This window comes from Barbus barbus (assembly GCF_936440315.1).
Source record: "Barbus barbus genome assembly, chromosome: 29".
NCBI lineage: Eukaryota > Metazoa > Chordata > Actinopteri > Cypriniformes > Cyprinidae > Barbus > Barbus barbus.
The window spans coordinates 25,232,269-25,249,054 of NC_136757.1; the positions used below are offsets into that span (position 1 = coordinate 25,232,269).

The 16,786-nt window shown below is 36.0% G+C and overlaps 1 protein-coding gene across 4 annotated transcripts in view; it reads right to left on the bottom strand.

The window, feature by feature from the left end:
- Positions 1–4,848: 4,848 nt before the first annotated feature.
- Positions 4,849–16,786, bottom strand: part of LOC306849204 (GRIP1-associated protein 1-like) — a 46,568-nt gene continuing 34,630 nt past the window's right edge. For 3 of the 4 annotated variants that reach the window (XM_079384073.1, XM_079384072.1, XM_079384074.1), the window contains 2 exons: positions 12,037–12,206; positions 4,859–6,679 (listed from right to left, as the gene is read on the bottom strand). In XM_079384073.1, coding sequence (XP_079240199.1) covers positions 6,599–6,679; positions 12,037–12,206 — 251 coding nt within the window. In that variant the 3' untranslated portion in view covers positions 4,859–6,598. Of the gene's footprint in view, positions 6,680–12,036; positions 12,207–16,786 lie in introns of all 4 variants that reach the window. The other variant, XM_079384075.1, reaches the window with a different exon arrangement.

Here is a 16,786-nt window from a genome sequence, read left to right on the forward strand (position 1 = left end):
ACTTTATAAATCCTATATCAACCTCGACAAGTTAATGATACAAGGATAGACATGAAACGGTTCTTTTAATTCTTTCAAATAAATAATAGATAACTACAGAAATTATTCTGGTCACACTTTAAATTAAAGTCCAATTCTCACTATTAGCTATTAACTATTAACCATGACTTTTGCCTCAATATACTCCTAATGACTGCTTATTAATACTTAGTAAAGTAGTTGTTAAGTTTAAGTATTGGGTAGGATTAAGGATTTAGAATAAGGTCTTGCAGAATAAGACATTAATATGTGGTTTTTTAAGTAATAATAAACAACCAATATCCCAGTAATATTCATGCTAATTACCAACTAGTTAAAAAAGAGAAAATTGGGCACTAATGTGTCACCAATATTCTTATTAACTCACCAAAGTATTTAAAGTGAGAAGGGTACATAAAAGCATGCATTTTAAAGGGGTCATCGGATGCAAAATTCACTTTACAAGTTGTTTGAACATACATGTATGTTGGAAGTGTGAGTACACATCCATCCTGTAATTATAAAAATCCTATTTTAAAATCCCCTTTCTCATATCAGACTGTTCTGAGAGCCCTGTCAGAATGACGTAGTTCTGCACAGGCCCCTGCCATGATAGTTGATTGACAAGACCGTCTTACCTTAGACCCGCCCTGAGTGAGCTGAGAGCTGTCTGCCTCCGATGCAGGGGAAGACAAGGTGTCTCAGATTAAGCGATCGAAGTGTTTAGTTGTTGGATGTAATAATGAATATAGCAGTCGTCATTTACTCCTGACATCTGAGCCGCTGAAGACACAGAGGATTAACGTTACTTTCATTTTGAAGGGAATGCACCGATCCCTGATCTACATAAATGCATCTATGTTTGCGTGAATCATTCGTGACCCAGCTTTATCTACAGAAGTGAGTATAAGGGTTTTTATGCATCTATGCAAATCGCCTTTCCTAATAATGTGCTAGTTAGCCAGTTTCACAGTTGAAGTTTAGTATCCTCCATAGATGTATACATACCTACATTCCTCATTATCGACTGTTTCTATGGGACGCGATACGAAAGCCATCCACCATTTTTGAAACAGTCTGCAAATCTTTGAGCGCATTGACTGTGTGCGTCTGCAACAGCAAGTTATACGCTTGTATATCTTTGAATATTCATTGATTATTAAGGTGAATGTGAGATGGCTGCCGCGTCAACGTATCTGGAGCGGTCGAATAAGAAATCTACACACATCTATGGTCTGCTCGTCACTCCACGGAAGAGAGGGGTGGAGTCAGCAGAGCTCACTAGCATTTGGACTAGATCAGCGTGCTGAAAACAGAGCTGATTTTGACAGGATAAAGAAGGTTTTTACACTACCATTCAGAAATTTTAATCAAAGTATGCTATAGACTTTTCATTAAGACCCTAAAGAATCATATCAACTTGTGTAAAATGGGCATCCGATGACCCCTTTAAGGTTAGCATCACCCTGGGGCCATTTTGGAGAGTATCCACTGAATGCTGTTCTGTGTCAGCTACAACACGCATGGCGCATTATTACATATGTGATACTCTCCAAAATGGCGCCAGAGTGACGTGGAGGAGACGAATTGTTGAATAAAGTCATTATTTTTGTTTTCTTTGCGCACAAAAAGTAATCTTGTAGATTTGTAAAATTACGGTTGAACCACTGATGTCACATGGATTATTTTACCGATGTCCTCGCTACGTTTCTGGACCTTGATCGTGGTAATTATATTGCGGTCTACGGAGGGTATATCTTAATTTGTGTTCTGAAGATGAACGGAGGTCTTGTGGGGTTTGGAAAGACATGAGGGTGAGTAATTAATAACAGAATTTTTAGTTTTGAGTGAACTATCCCTTTAAAAATCGAACTGACCCTCAGTAGAAAGAGAGATTAGGAAGAGACAAAAAGTGTTTCTTGACTGTTGGAAAACCACTTACCAAAGGCATCATGGGAGCATCGGAATGGGTGTTTTCTCCAACACCCTTGGGAGCAATTCTCTAACCTTTTCCATTTGACAACCCTTGCGTTCAATTTGTACAACTCTGATGTCAATACAAGGCTTCATGGCTAAATTACTGCAGCAATAGACACAAAAGCAGACAGCAGTGATTTCGATCTTTCTAAGGCTTTGAATTTACAGCTGCCTGACCTGCCACAGTCACAAACAATAACCAGAAGCAAAGACAGGTCAAATCTGAAAGTAGCTCCAATCAATGCAGAGTATCCCCTGTAATGGGAAAACAGTCAAAATGTAGACCGACACAAGAAGCCGGAGCTCACAGCAGTGTTTTAACGGTGACGTAGTGCTATGTTCTGAGGTGTAGGTGTGTTGACTACAAATCGATGCTTTAATCATTTCACTTCAGATGCTGAACAGCCCCTCAGCCACATTAATTCTGCAACTTTAACTAATGAACAACCATTGAAATGATTCAGTCGTACTGTTTTTTTCGTCCTGAATAATTCCTTTCTTTATTATGTATTGATTCGATATCAGTCAATCCACTAATTCCTTGTTTAGTACCCATGAGTGTTTGTTTCAGTGACCTGACTTTTATCACATTTTATGCTATTAAATAAAATAAACACTTCATAATTGAGCTGAAGAGTACCGTTTTTGGCAGAGGAAGAGCTGTACCAAATTTGCATTGATTTCGTAAGGGATTATCCAATGATAGCTGTACATTAAATTATTTTAATGCACCACATGGAAGCAAAATAACCACCCAATGTGAAGTCATTTATTTAAACAACCCAGTTAGAAAATGACTCACAGATTCACTGAAACTTATTACATCTACATTTTAGCCACATATCAAATAATATTTATATAATGCATTATAAAAGTATTCTTAATACATCAGTTTAGCACCTAATAATGTACAGCATGATAAATAACTGTAACCATAGATATAGTACATTACAGTACTAACCCTAACAAACAAATCATCAAATATTCCAATGCATTATTACTAACTATTTATTGAGAGATTTAATACATTACAATGTACATTATGAATACCTTCGTAATGCTTTATATGTAAAGGCTTTAAGTAAAGTGTTACCAAAGATGAAAAAAATTATAATAATAATCTTTTCAAATTCTGCTGTTCATTTTATTATAATAATTTGTTCTCCAGTTTAATTGCTGGTTAGTCTAAATTGATCTGTTCAAATGTAGTTTAATGCTGTCATTGACATTCAAGTCAAGTCACCTTTATTTATATAGCGCTTTTAACAATACAGATTGTGTCAAAGCATTTAACAGTATCTTATTGGAGGATAGAGTGTCAGTAATGTATAAAAATAAGATTAAACACTCAATTTTCAGTTAAGGCATTTCATTATTGAGTTCAGAGATGTCATTGTGTAGCTCAGTTTAGTTTAAATAGCATCTGTGAAATCAAATTGACGATAATCACTAGAAATTAAGTGTCCCCAACTGAGCAAGCCAGAGGCGACAGCAGCATTCAATTTACTTATTTATTTTGTGCATCAGAAAAATACTGCTTTGAAAATTATAATTTTCAATATAGGAAAAAAAAATATTTGAAAATGTTTTATATAGTGGAAGCCTGTTTACAAAAAATAAATAAAGGTAATTTTTATAGATGATAGATTTTATAGATTATACTTTTTTATCTTTAAAATTCCTATAAAAATCTATCAAATTTATAAGCGTCCATTAAATACAGTTTCATGGCAAGTGATGAATATTTATGGTCAATGCATTTACTCCATTTACTCACCATTGGCTGGTGTGGCAATGTTGTGACCCCCACGTCTGTAAATGAGAATATAATAAACTGAAACCCAATTTTAAACCCTTTCAAGTCTTCCTGGATTGTCTATTTAATGAGGCCTTTGGTCATTGTAAGGATGAAACCCAATGCAGAGCAGTGGAGCCCTTCAGCATGTAGTGTTGATTAGGGATCACACTCAATGAACTGTGACGAAGACAAAGATGACAGCAGTATTTGAACGGCTCCAATTAAATGCTGCTCAATGATTCGTGTCATTTGATTACACGGTTCTCACAGGCATCATTGATAGTGCGGTAAACACAGCTTGTGCTCAGAGGAGAGATTAACCAATCTATTAGACAAACACTCAGTGAAAAAGAGGTACTTGTGAGTATAGCCCACTCACCTGTGGAGGAACCAGCATTTATCGTTCCAAACCTATACGACTTCTGTGGAAAACAAAACTGGAAAATGTTTTCTTTGTCCATACAATGAAAGTCAATGGAGTCCAAAGTTGTTTTTGGATGCTGTTGACTGTCATTGAATAAAAGCATTGTTCTTTATATGTTTGTCTGTGTTCCACAGAAGGAAATGAGTCATATCGGTTTGGAATATGACAGCGAGTAAATAATAACAGAACTTGAACTATTCACTACATTCGTAAAAATAAAGGTTCTTTATTGGCATAGATGATTCCATTAAGATCATTTAACATCCAATGAATCTTTTGACTGCAAAAGTGGTTCTTTACATGATTATAAAAAAATGGTTCTTTTAAGAATTGCTCACTGAAATGTTCTTCTTTAGCATCACTGTGAAAACCCCCTCTTGGAACCTTTATTTTTAATCAAATGTAATGCACTACTTTTAAATAAAATCAGTAATTTCAAGAAAGGAAAAACCTTTGTGATGTATGATTTGTGGTTGCTCTAGCTCAGCAGGTACAGCATGTCATTGCAACGCCAAGGTCGTCGTTTTGATTCCCAGGGCACACCTGTGCTGATACAATAAAAAATTATACAATAAAAAAGCATCTGTCAAATACACAATTTCTAAATAAAGCATAGAAACTGACACTCAGACCCTGTTTTTCCAGACATTCTTTATTATCACTGCAAGTTATTGATGTCTGAACATGACATGAAATGCACATAAATAAATATTAGCCATAGAGATGACATTAATAATAGTATCTGCTTACATGTAGTTAGTGATTATTAAAAGATGATCTTAATTAAAGAAGAGCTTGTTGGCAGATATTACATTAGAAGACTAAAAGGCAAAAAAACAAAACAACTGAGCTTCAAGGCAAACATCCTTCATTCGTTTGAGTGCAATCATCTAAATGAATAGATATGTCAGTTTCCTCAATTGTGGAAATGAAAGAATATCGTTTTCCTACTTCTGTATGGTATAAACGAAAGGAATATGGAAAAGCATTTGATAAGGATTTCCTTAAGAAGCAAGAGGCAGGGATTTGACAGGCATTTAACGCACCATGCACGAACGTCACGCTCATAGGCCAAGAACATGGAAACGAACCATTGTCGTAATAAAGCTGAAAGCATTGCAAAGATCTGCTAATCATTATTATACATATCTAAATGAACACAGAACCGTTGAGGAATAAGGTGGACGCTGAATCCATAATCTCACCTGAAATGTTCAATCTACTAAATTCTGTCGAGCAATCGGAACGAACTAACCAAATAATTTGTCAATATTCATTGCATCTAAAATGATCAATGGAGCATCTGCCATATTTAATTTGACTTGAATGAAAAAGAGGCTAATATTTCACCAACTTGATGAGCTTTCATTTGCGTTAAATGAAATATGGCGTCTTCTCTAAGAGCTGTAGTTCGTTGGTAAACGATTGGAAAAATCAAGACACAATGGATCCAAAACATCGAGTCTGAGGACCAACGATTAAATTAACGTTGCACTCTCCAAATAAAATATTTCTGTGCATCAGAATTTAAAATATTCGCAAAAACTGAATGCATAAAAGCAGAATCATGTCACAAAACGACAGGGCGTTGACGCGCATGAAACAAACTGGTGTTACACACTAAAACAGGCGGCTAGCTTCTCAAGGGAGTCAAGCGCACGCTGTGAGAAATTGGTTCATTCCCCAACAGCGCCGTCAGTTCTGAGACAGATAGAGAGGTGTCAAATTGAGTCGTTAAGCTGCGGAGAGATTGCTGCTTAACGAGGGGAGTCCAGGGAGCTGTTTTCCTTCATGGGAACATTTTGAGAGCCCCACAAAAATGCTCCGATAATTATTTATTTATTTAATTAAAGTTTCTCGAGCAGCATACTGTAGAGATGTAGACATGATGATATTTGGATTTTCTGGCACGAATAAATATGCCCCATATACACACATTCACACACAGAGTAAGTGTCTTTAGCGAATCAAATATACAAAACAGGCAATACAACAGTGAGAGCAGTTTGAGGACGCCAACATTAGACACGCTTTCCTGAACGGGGGAATTAGTGGTAGGTAGAACGGTCCGGTTTGGACCACCGAGGCCATGCCACTGTCCCGAGCACTCAGTTCAGATGTCAAGCAGCCAGGGTTTGCTCGACGGACCCTTTTCTAACAGTACTTTCCCGTCACAGACAAACAAACATATAAAGTGTTACATTACATTCAGTAGTATGTAAATCACAGATGGACCTGATCTGTTTTGACCCTCTGTGCTCCTGGTACATCTGAGATTGCTGGAGGTCTTTGCACAAGATGGATGTAGTTTCCTCCTGGTAGCCGTGAAGAGATGAGAGAAAGCGAAGGCTACTGAATCATCGGGTGGACGGCGTCCAGTTTTATCCCGTGGCTTTGGAGTTTTCCGCAGGGGTGGCGTCTTTACTCAAACGCACGATCTCCTGAGACAAAACTTCCAGATCCTGCAAGACAAACCAAGAATTTCAACATTTTAATGAAGAGTACACTACTGAAAATATGTGGTAGGTGTTTATTTACAGTTTCTCCCTCCTGATAAGCTTTGCACATTAGTTTGAAAGCAACCCAGAATATCCCGCAGAATATGTGGGTTTTTTTTTTTTTTAAAGAAGAAAGGTACAAAGGACCCATTAGGCAGTCAGGCCTGAGTTCAGCTGCAATCTCACATGGTATTATACTCTCATTCTCTCACAAACAAACACACGCTCACACACACAACAGCAGGGGCAGCGTGTGCTCACTCTAAAGCAAAAAAGCCATCAAATATTAAGTGGGCTGTTTGTTTCTGGGCTGGTGGCCCCCAACTGCCAGTAAATATTCATGAGGTGGTTGCTCGCTGGATTAGAAAAAGACGTCCAAGTCCACAACAGTAGACGGTGACCATTTCGGTCTGTATATGGCTTCCCCATTGATAGTTTGCGCTACAAAAGTGTGTCAATATTCCCCCCAAAATGAACAGACAGACTACATAAAAAAAATTATATTAGAAATATATTAAAATATCATTATTAAAAATATATCTCAATTATATAAAGTAATATACATCTAAAATTATAGTGTATTTTGTTTAACATAAAACTTTTATTTTTAACTGAAATTATGCACACCCTTCCCAATTCTCATTACAATATTGAAAAAAATATAAAATGACCAATTTAAATGAAAAATATTTATGCATCATGGTATCATGTTGCACTGCTTTATGCAAACATAACTACTTAAATTGTACAATTTTTAAACTTTTATTGCTGTAAAAATACTGTATTTTGGCAATGACAATCTAATGATAATTAAAACTGAGAATATATTAATGGCAATTGGCGAAAAAGTTGTCAAGCAAATGTTACAACAGATTTTGTAACTGCAAAAATACTGTATTACGTATTGAGATTATTGAAATTTGTTTTTAAAAGTCTAATAAAATGAAAACTGTGGGCTGTGGTTGGGTGAATAATTGTCATGAAAATGTTACATTACAAAAAATGATTTTCTTTAGTTATTATTTATATTATATTAATATTTTTTTATACAAAATGTATTTCATATTTTATTTTAACATTATATTTTATATTTTTGGGGTGTAATGTCACTTAGATATCATGACTTTCAGCCTTTTAAAATGATCAGGCTGGTTGCATAAACTACTTAGACTAGTCTTAAAAGTCATCTAATTTGTTTTCCTTAACCTTTTAAAGTCATTTACAAAAAGGTAGATTAGCCCAATTTGAATCCGAAAAATAAGACTGATTACCTCTTGGCTAACTGCTAATTTATCAAACTAGCTCATAAGACACAGTCTTAACACAGTGGCTATGTTTATGCAACTGAACCCTGGGAACAAATGTATTTTTGTTCATTTGTTTTTGACTTGTAAAGTGGTAAACTTCAAAAAGCACTTTACAAGGTTTTGACGGTGTGATGAGCACCATGAGAGACAGAGAGACGGACATACAGAAAGAAAAACAGGAAGCTTTGTAGCATGTCTTGGACTGCTGTAGATCGAACTCGTTGGATTTTAAGCATCTCCAGATTTTTCTCATATTGTCTGCAGGAAAAACGAACGCTTAAATGCCTGTTAACGAGCTAGATGAATCACGGGCGCTCACAGCTGTAGCAGCCTGCAGGATCGCTTTCCACCACGTTTCTGTATCGGACACCATCCACAACAACACAAGCTGCAGCATTCAACACGTTTACTGTAAGTGCATGTACTCCAAAGCATGAAGATGACTAAAAATTCAATTATCATCATGATATATATATTACTAAGGCTTTTAGCTATGAAGCACCACTACAAAATAACTACATTTAGTAATGATGATAATCTAATAAAACTATTACTCTGCCAAAGTTTATAGGTGTGTGAATATTACAGCTTCAACCAAACATTAAGTTGGAACCATCCATTTTTAAGCATCAAACTGCAAACATGACCAGTGCAAAGGCTGACCAGACTAGATCCTTCATAAGCTTCTCCAAATGTTTGTGAATCGATTTAGAAAGGTTTGTGTTGCAGGAAACTTTCTGTTCTTAGTTATGGCCAAGCATTGCAGAGGGATCGTCGCTCCATCTTGGTCTTAGTTTGCATCGTTTGTCTCTGCCAAGGTTAAGGCAGGGTGTTTTTGTAACCTACAACTCCCCCTGGGCACCAACACACACACACACACACACAAGATGTACTCCGCCAACATCCAGACTGTCTCCGGACCTCACATTGGCTCAAACGCCCCCTCAGTAAGGATTTTATTCGCATTCACAAAACAGAGCACCATGCATTGGTGCATTAATAAAGAATGTAACGAATGTGAAGTGGCAGGTGTGCATATAACGTCTCTGAATGTGGCTCATCAAATCAACTGTATAATGTATTACTGTTGCGAGTCTTTTGTTTTTAACTCAAGACTTGCATAACGTGAAGCTGCTGTTTTTGCACCGATTCCAGACTTCTGGTTTGCATCCACCCAGTTCAATTTAAACAGAGAGAAATAAAATGAAGAACCTTTCATTTGTTATTTATTTAAATCACTGGATTACACAAAAATAGACTTTACTATGTGGTTATATAACCTTTAAGACATTTTTGGGTTTAGTTTCCAGCCAAAAATAAGCACATTGTGATATATACCATAAATGTATGCATTTTAGCAGATGCTTTTATCCAAAGATGGCAAAGCTGAATTTTCAGCAGATATTTCTTTAGTTTTTATTCTAACATGCTGATTATAATTATTTCTTATCATCAATGTTAATGCAAAAAATTGGTCAAAAGTGACAGTAAAGACATTTAATGTTATAAAAGATGTCTATTTCAAATAAATGCTGTTTTTTTATTTTTTATTCAAAGAATTCAGAAAAAAAGGATCTGTTTCTACAAAAATATTAAGCAGTAAAAATTCAAATGTTTCAATATTGATCATAATAAGAAGCATTATTAATGAGCAGCAATAATAAATTAGAATAATTGATCACAATGATTTCTGATGTATCGTGACACTGAAGACTGAAGTAATGATGCTGAAAATTCAGCTTTGCCACCACAGGAAAAATTTAAAATGTATTCAAAATATTTCACAATGTGACAGTTTTTACTGTATTTTTGAAATCAAATAAATGCAGCTTGGAGAGCATAAGAGACTATGGCCATGTACACACTGCAGGTTTCAGGAGTGATAACCGCATTTAAATGTGGGAGTCCCGTAAATTATCGTTCCATGTGTGTACAGAACACTCCCGCATTTAGAACCATAGCAACATTTTGGCGTCTTGTTGGAGTGAATAAAAATAAATAGAAATTTGCCATTTTTTGGATAAAGACTCTTTTTAATAGACGACGTGCTGTGTTTTGTTTATGCTCGGGAGGCTGCTTTAAAGCGTTGTCTTGCAGTGTTGCCATATCCTCATATTTACAACCGATTTTAGGCATGTTATTTGGTCTTAGCTCATAAAGCTGTGCATTTATGGAGTTAATAAAGTGGTCTGTAGTGGATATGAGATGTATGATTTTTTTGGTGTTATAAAACAAAGCATTTGGGTGTTTTTTGTGCTTGTCCTTGTTTGTTGTTGTTTTTTCCTATGAAGATCTGGCAACACTGACACTACCGCAGGGCTAATGAGCGCAACTAGCCCCATGTCAAAAATGTGTTAAGACTTCTTTCACTGTTATTTTTTTGCATCTCATATACAAACGAAGATGTTTAAATACGTCATTAACAACTAGTTGTTCAGTTCGGTTCCATACACACTGTACAGAATTGGTTGTCACTACCTGTATTTTTCGGGAGTTAATGCGGTTGTCGAATGCGGTTGTCACTCCCGTATTTTAGTCAATTATGTATGTACAGAACACGATTAAGGAGTAAAAGGTGAACTGACAACCGAATTTAGCTGCAGTGTGTACGTGGGCCTTTAATATTACAGCACATATTATAGTTTTTAATATAACTCAAACAAACCAACACATGGCTTCAATACAGGAACAAACCAGCCATTCACGATGTGCGGCTCTGGAAATATCAAGAGGGGTGTGAGAGGTTAATTGTCATTAGTCAGTCTGTGTGATGGTGTAATCCCATCAAACGCATCACCCTGCTGGCTGCCTGACGTGCACTTTCTATTTCTGCTCCTAGAAACGGTTTAGCATTAACAACCTAAAACGCCCACCCTCTGCTTGCTGATGAATAAGACCGCTCAGTGGAGTCTCAGGACCGCATGACAGCAAACCACCTACACACACACACAAACATGGGATCACACAGTCTGCCGATCACACTGTCAGAGCGACTGCAGTCACCTTTTTCTCTAGCAGGTGGAAAACTCATGGTCACTTCACCTCTGCTCACCTTGCTCTACACAGTTCAGCTCTTTATTCCCCATGAAGCATCAAATGCAAGTCTCTCTTTTTTTCCAGAATAAAACATATGCCAAGGAGCTTGGCCATTGCTTATACAAACCCACTTTAAATATGAGTATTGCAACAAAGTAATTTAAATGTGATATTTTGCTTAAACGGCATTGGCTTTTCAAAATTGCAGATACAAAGATAAAACTTTGTTCGTCTTCTTCAATAGGACAGTCACACGCCACCCGGTTTTCATCCAAAACATCTTAAATAGTGTTCCGAAGATGAACGAAGCTTTTACGGGTTTGGAACGACATGGGGGTAAGAGATTAATGACAAAATTATCATTTTGGGGTGGAGTAACCCTTTAAGTGGTTCAGGCTGACTTAATTGCAAAAAAATAAAAATTTATTTTAAAATATAAAAATGGAAAATAATTCCTAAATAATTTTATAATATTGCCATTTTTACTGTACATTTATTGATTAAATGCAGTCTTGGTGAGCATAAGAGACTATATTATTCTAGTCTTATTTTTATATATTTCAATTAAACTTTAACCTTACATTTCGAAAGAAATATAAAGGTCTATAAAACAAAAATTATTAAATAAAATAAGAAATAAAAACAAAACCAAATAACAAACAAATAATAAAATAAAATGTTTTATAACTTAATTGCAGAACATAAAGGATATAAAAAGGCGAGTGCTCTCTTGGAAGCCCTGCAATGATAAGGAAAACTTCAAAAATATATAGCGAGACAGGAGCAGATTTTTGTTTTTATTTTGTTGTAATGTTCAAATTCTGATATCTACTGAGCTTTCTTGTAGGTCTATATGCACAGATTCTATGTGGGCCTAAAATCGCCTTTCAAAAGAAGGTTTTATATCAAACCTAAACTGACCTTGATCATAAAAGCTTGTCTTTCCCACCCCAAACGGCTGGCCTTCCCTCTCTTTACCTTCTGTAGGTGCATATTCTTTGTCAGTTGCTCTTCCAGCATGTTCTGCAGCTTTTTGTTCATCTCACGCAGGTTTTCGTCTCCAGGTTTTACCAAGTCCCTCAGCACAGAACTGAAACTTCCACGTTCACCCACAGCACCATGGGCCACTGCACCTCCTCCGGATACATCTGAGAGAAAGAGAGAAGGAAAAGGTGTAATTTTAGAGACGGCAAACATTCTATCATTTCGGCCTGTGCTTTTTAACCATGTTTTCCCCAGTAATGCCTCAACATCCATGAATAAAGATGATCTCTATCAGAGGGCCATTAGTGTCTGCTGAGTGAATACAGAGTGCTTGCGTTTGGAGGAAAGCATTTCGAACGGCTCTTGCCTCGCACGCCACAACATTTACGAGCACCTCGAGTACAATCATCCGCAGGTTTGACGAAAAGCTGTGCACGTCTTAAAGCTGGCAAATAAACAACGCTGCACATTCACGAGAGCCGCCGAGAATGAATTCTAGCTTTCGGGAAATTCAAACCCCAAGTTAAAGTAGAGAGACTGACAGTAAAGGTGTAGTCAAGTTAAAGACAGCTCTGACAAGGTCTGTCGACAGGGTTCATGACAGTAACACGCAACCACGGAAGTGAACGTAAGCAGGGGACATCAGTGTGGGGTTGTAACTGGACAAGGTGGTGTGTTAAAAAAATGAAAGATGTTGCTTAATTGTTGATTAATGGAGGCGAGTGAGCGGAAGAGCTGAGGTACTGGGTTGCCTGCTTAAAGCCAGGCTACTAAGATGTTGTCAGGTTCCTGGTGAACTGTCAGATAGTTTAGTGGAGTTTTTCCTCTGAAGGAGGACAGGGATCGAGCTGGCCAGCCTCTGCGTGTCAAGGGCAAAAGCAATAAGTTCGATCGGGATGCTTCTCTCTCGACTTTCACTTCATCTGTGTGAGTGGAGACATTCAAGGTCAGCTCAGCAGCGAGTCCCTAAACGGTGCTGTCAAATAACCTCTTACACCTGTGGTCTGATGATGGAGCACATGGGAAATGTGCCACTTCCTGCGGGTGTTTAAATGCAGTTTCCAATAAAATCTCTGTGGAGGCAAATACATGTTTTATTACGTAAAAAGGACACTGGGATACAGTCAGTGTTACTAAATCTTTCTTGACTGAAATAAAAATAAAATACAAATAAAACACATTACTTCCAAAACTATCATAAAATAAAAATGTCCACATTTTTTTAATGTTTGTGGGATAGAATATTTTGTAAAGAAGTTTAACACAGCTATTTATATGATATCTGTAAACACTAACTTTCAAACAAATACTAAATGTAAATAAACTATACACATATTAAAAAACAAATATACTTTTAGAAAAAAATATTAAAAAATTGATCTTTTTCTTAAACAGCATTAACTTTTGCATTTAAATGCAATTTCCAATAAAATCTCTGTGAAGGCAAATACATGTTTTATTATGTAAAAAAATATACTGGGTCATAGTTAGTGTTAACTAATGAAAACATCTTTGTTTACTGAAATAAAAATAAAACGTATTTAACCTTAAAAAATAAATACATTACAAATTTAAAAACAAGGAAAATCGGAAAATAAAAAACAATTTATAACTCGAAAACTAACATAAAAATAAAAATGTTAAAAAATATTTTAATTTTGGGGGAATATATATTATGAAGAAATTTAACGCAGTTATTTGTATGATATCTGTTAACACAATAACTTACTAAAATTAAAACAAATGCTACAATTAAATAAACTAGAAATGTCTGAAGAAACAAATATACTTTTAGAATAAAATAATACAAATTATTTTTCTTAAACAGCATTTACTTTTCATAATAGTACAAATACCAAAATTACAAATACTAAGTAGGTACAAAAATAAATAAATAATTTTTTTAATTCTTTAATCTTAAATTTAAAATAAATAAAACAAAAATTATAAAATAAGAAAACTCAAATTTCTAAGAAAAAAGTTAAAATTGATTCTGTGTGATGTATAACAATTTTAAATGCATTTATGCTGCATAGTAAGTGGTTCGGCCAGCAATGATGCCCAAAAAAAAGGGGAACAGGAGCAGAATTTTGTTGAAGAAAAACTAAGCAAGAGTAAAAAAAAATAGCAAAAGCTAAGATAAAATCGAAAAACACTATTAAAAAAAATGTAAAAGTTTCCCTTGCTATAGCTGCCACTTTAGTAATGAAAAAGAACCAATTATATACGTTTCAGGAACAGTATTATGCATATCAAGTGGTGCACAGTAACCTGGATTTTTAAAACATTAAGTTGCTCAAGCGACTGTGACCTGTTCTCATGACAGGCCATGTCACAGTTAGCTGAGGAGCTTAATGCATTGCTACATCACAGTATATCAAGCTAAGCACTAGCAATCTCACGCCTCTTTAACCTTATTAGATTGGAGCAAGAATAGCGTATATGTGTGGCTAACAGAAGAGCCTCACACGTGTTCAATATTAGCGCAGCACACAAGCATCGCTGGTCGTGGTGAGCCGATGCCATAGCCCAGAGCCACGAAAATGAAGTAGAACATAATTGAGATGTTAACTTCTCCCCCCAGAGGCCTGTTCAACCTTCGAATGCATGGCTTTAAGCGTTGAAGTCCATGAATGACATTTGCCTCGCCCCTGAAGCCTGACAGTAAACACCACAAAGTGCAAAGCGCAGTCTTTGCTCTTTATCTGGACTATAAGATAATTAACCTCGTCAGCTTACCACACAAGCATTAGCTGAACACTATGGCCAGTGAATATTTGCAGCTTTAAAACGTCAAATGGATACAGTATTGCTGTGTTATGTAGGGTCCTATGATTTCCGTGATGTCATAAAAACAGAATTTACTGTATAACACGGAATGTCACGGAATTTGCCACACATACTAAGGCCCCATTTCCACTAGTGCGTTTACGTTTTAAAACAGCGTTTTAGAATGAAAATGATCCCCGTTTCCGCTGCGTTTCAGAAACGATCTCCGTTTACACTACACAACCAAAAACGTATGTCACGTGACCATTCATGCAGGTACAACCATAGAATTGTAAAGGTAGATCCCCTATTTTTTAGATGGCAGACGCATCTACGTGCTTGGAGCGGTCGAATGGGGAATCTATCTGTGGGTAAAACAATGTTATTGTTTACACGGTCGTCAAGGATACGCAGTGCGAATGTGGGCAGCCAAGCCATCGTTTTCAAGAGTCTCCGTTTTGGTCCGTTTACAATGAAACGCAACCCCGCTTTAGAAAACCCCAGCTTCTGATTATTCAAATTTAATGCAACCATAAAAATAGAATCCAGAAAATGAATGGAAACAGAGATTGAGAAAAATAAAACTGAATTTGAAAAAAAAAAATTATTTCATAGGGCCTTAAAAATGTAATGTAAAATGTTGTTTCAAATTTAAAGTTTGATGATTTAAATTAATTACCCGCTTTTTGATTTACATTTAATTTAACTATAAAAACAAAGTCTAGAAAAATGTCAACAGAAATGGAATTTGGAAAAAAATAAAAAGGAATTTGGGCAAAACTAAAACTGATTTAATTGGGCCCTAGTTATGGTTAATGAAAACTTATAGCTTAAACTAATTGAAAACATCTTTGAATAAAAATAATAAGTAACTAAATTTAAATAAAAATGATTATTTCTAAGAAAAACTGAAATTAACCAAGATACATATTTTCATGACTCAGAACCCAACTAATAATAATAATAATAATAATAATAATAATAATAATAAATAAAATATGGCCACAAATTAATTTTAGGGTTTAAAAATGGTAACTTATATAACTAGAGATTATTACAACTTGTGAGCATAATACAAGAAAATGCCACTGGATAGCAGCCAAATATTTTGGCATTAAATGCTTTAAATGATACCAGTTAACGCAACAACTTAACATAAACAAACTAGACAATTAGAAAACAAACAATGATAAAAAAAAATTACAAAAACTACACTACATTGAAAGACAAATTACTAAACTAAAATTAAAATTATAACTATAATATCTCTGATGCAACCATAATGTAACCATAATGGAAAGGAGATTGCATAAAGTTTGCAGTTCCATGTCACAGTACTGAACCTTTTTTTTTTGTGTCCTTTTCCAATATCTACTGCTTAGCATATCAGCCAAATAGCCCATTGCAACCAATGCATTGCTTCATTAGAATTCTATTAACATCTACAGTAGGGAAATCACAGGCTTCATCTTGTGATGTTGCAGTGTCTCTTTTCACCACGGCGTAATTCCCTCCCAGTACGAATAACTTGCGCTAAAGTTAATGCATCTGACTCTTTAGGGAACAAGACGAGTGAATCCTTCAATGGCTACATCAATGTTTGTGCTAATGACATTGCAATTTGGAAAAACGCACGCCTGTCTGTAACCAGTATTTCTTCTATATTGATCAGTGTCATCAATTCTAATTTGCTGGAGCGTAGGGGGCGAGCACTCTATGGCGACACTTTCATAAATCCACAAAGGAGATTTACAAAGAGGACTCCCTGCTCTAATGGCTGGAAAATGCAAGGCCGACGGCTTTCAAAGGTGTGGAATGGCGCCAGGCGCTCTTGCAGACGGACCAGCAGGGCATGTGAACCTAAGAAGCCAAGTCACGGAAGCAAACGAAGATGCTGGATGGAAAGTATACTAAGGGCATGCAGATGTTCCTGACTCACGACTTAGGGGATTCCTGATCACACGCTCGGCTGGAC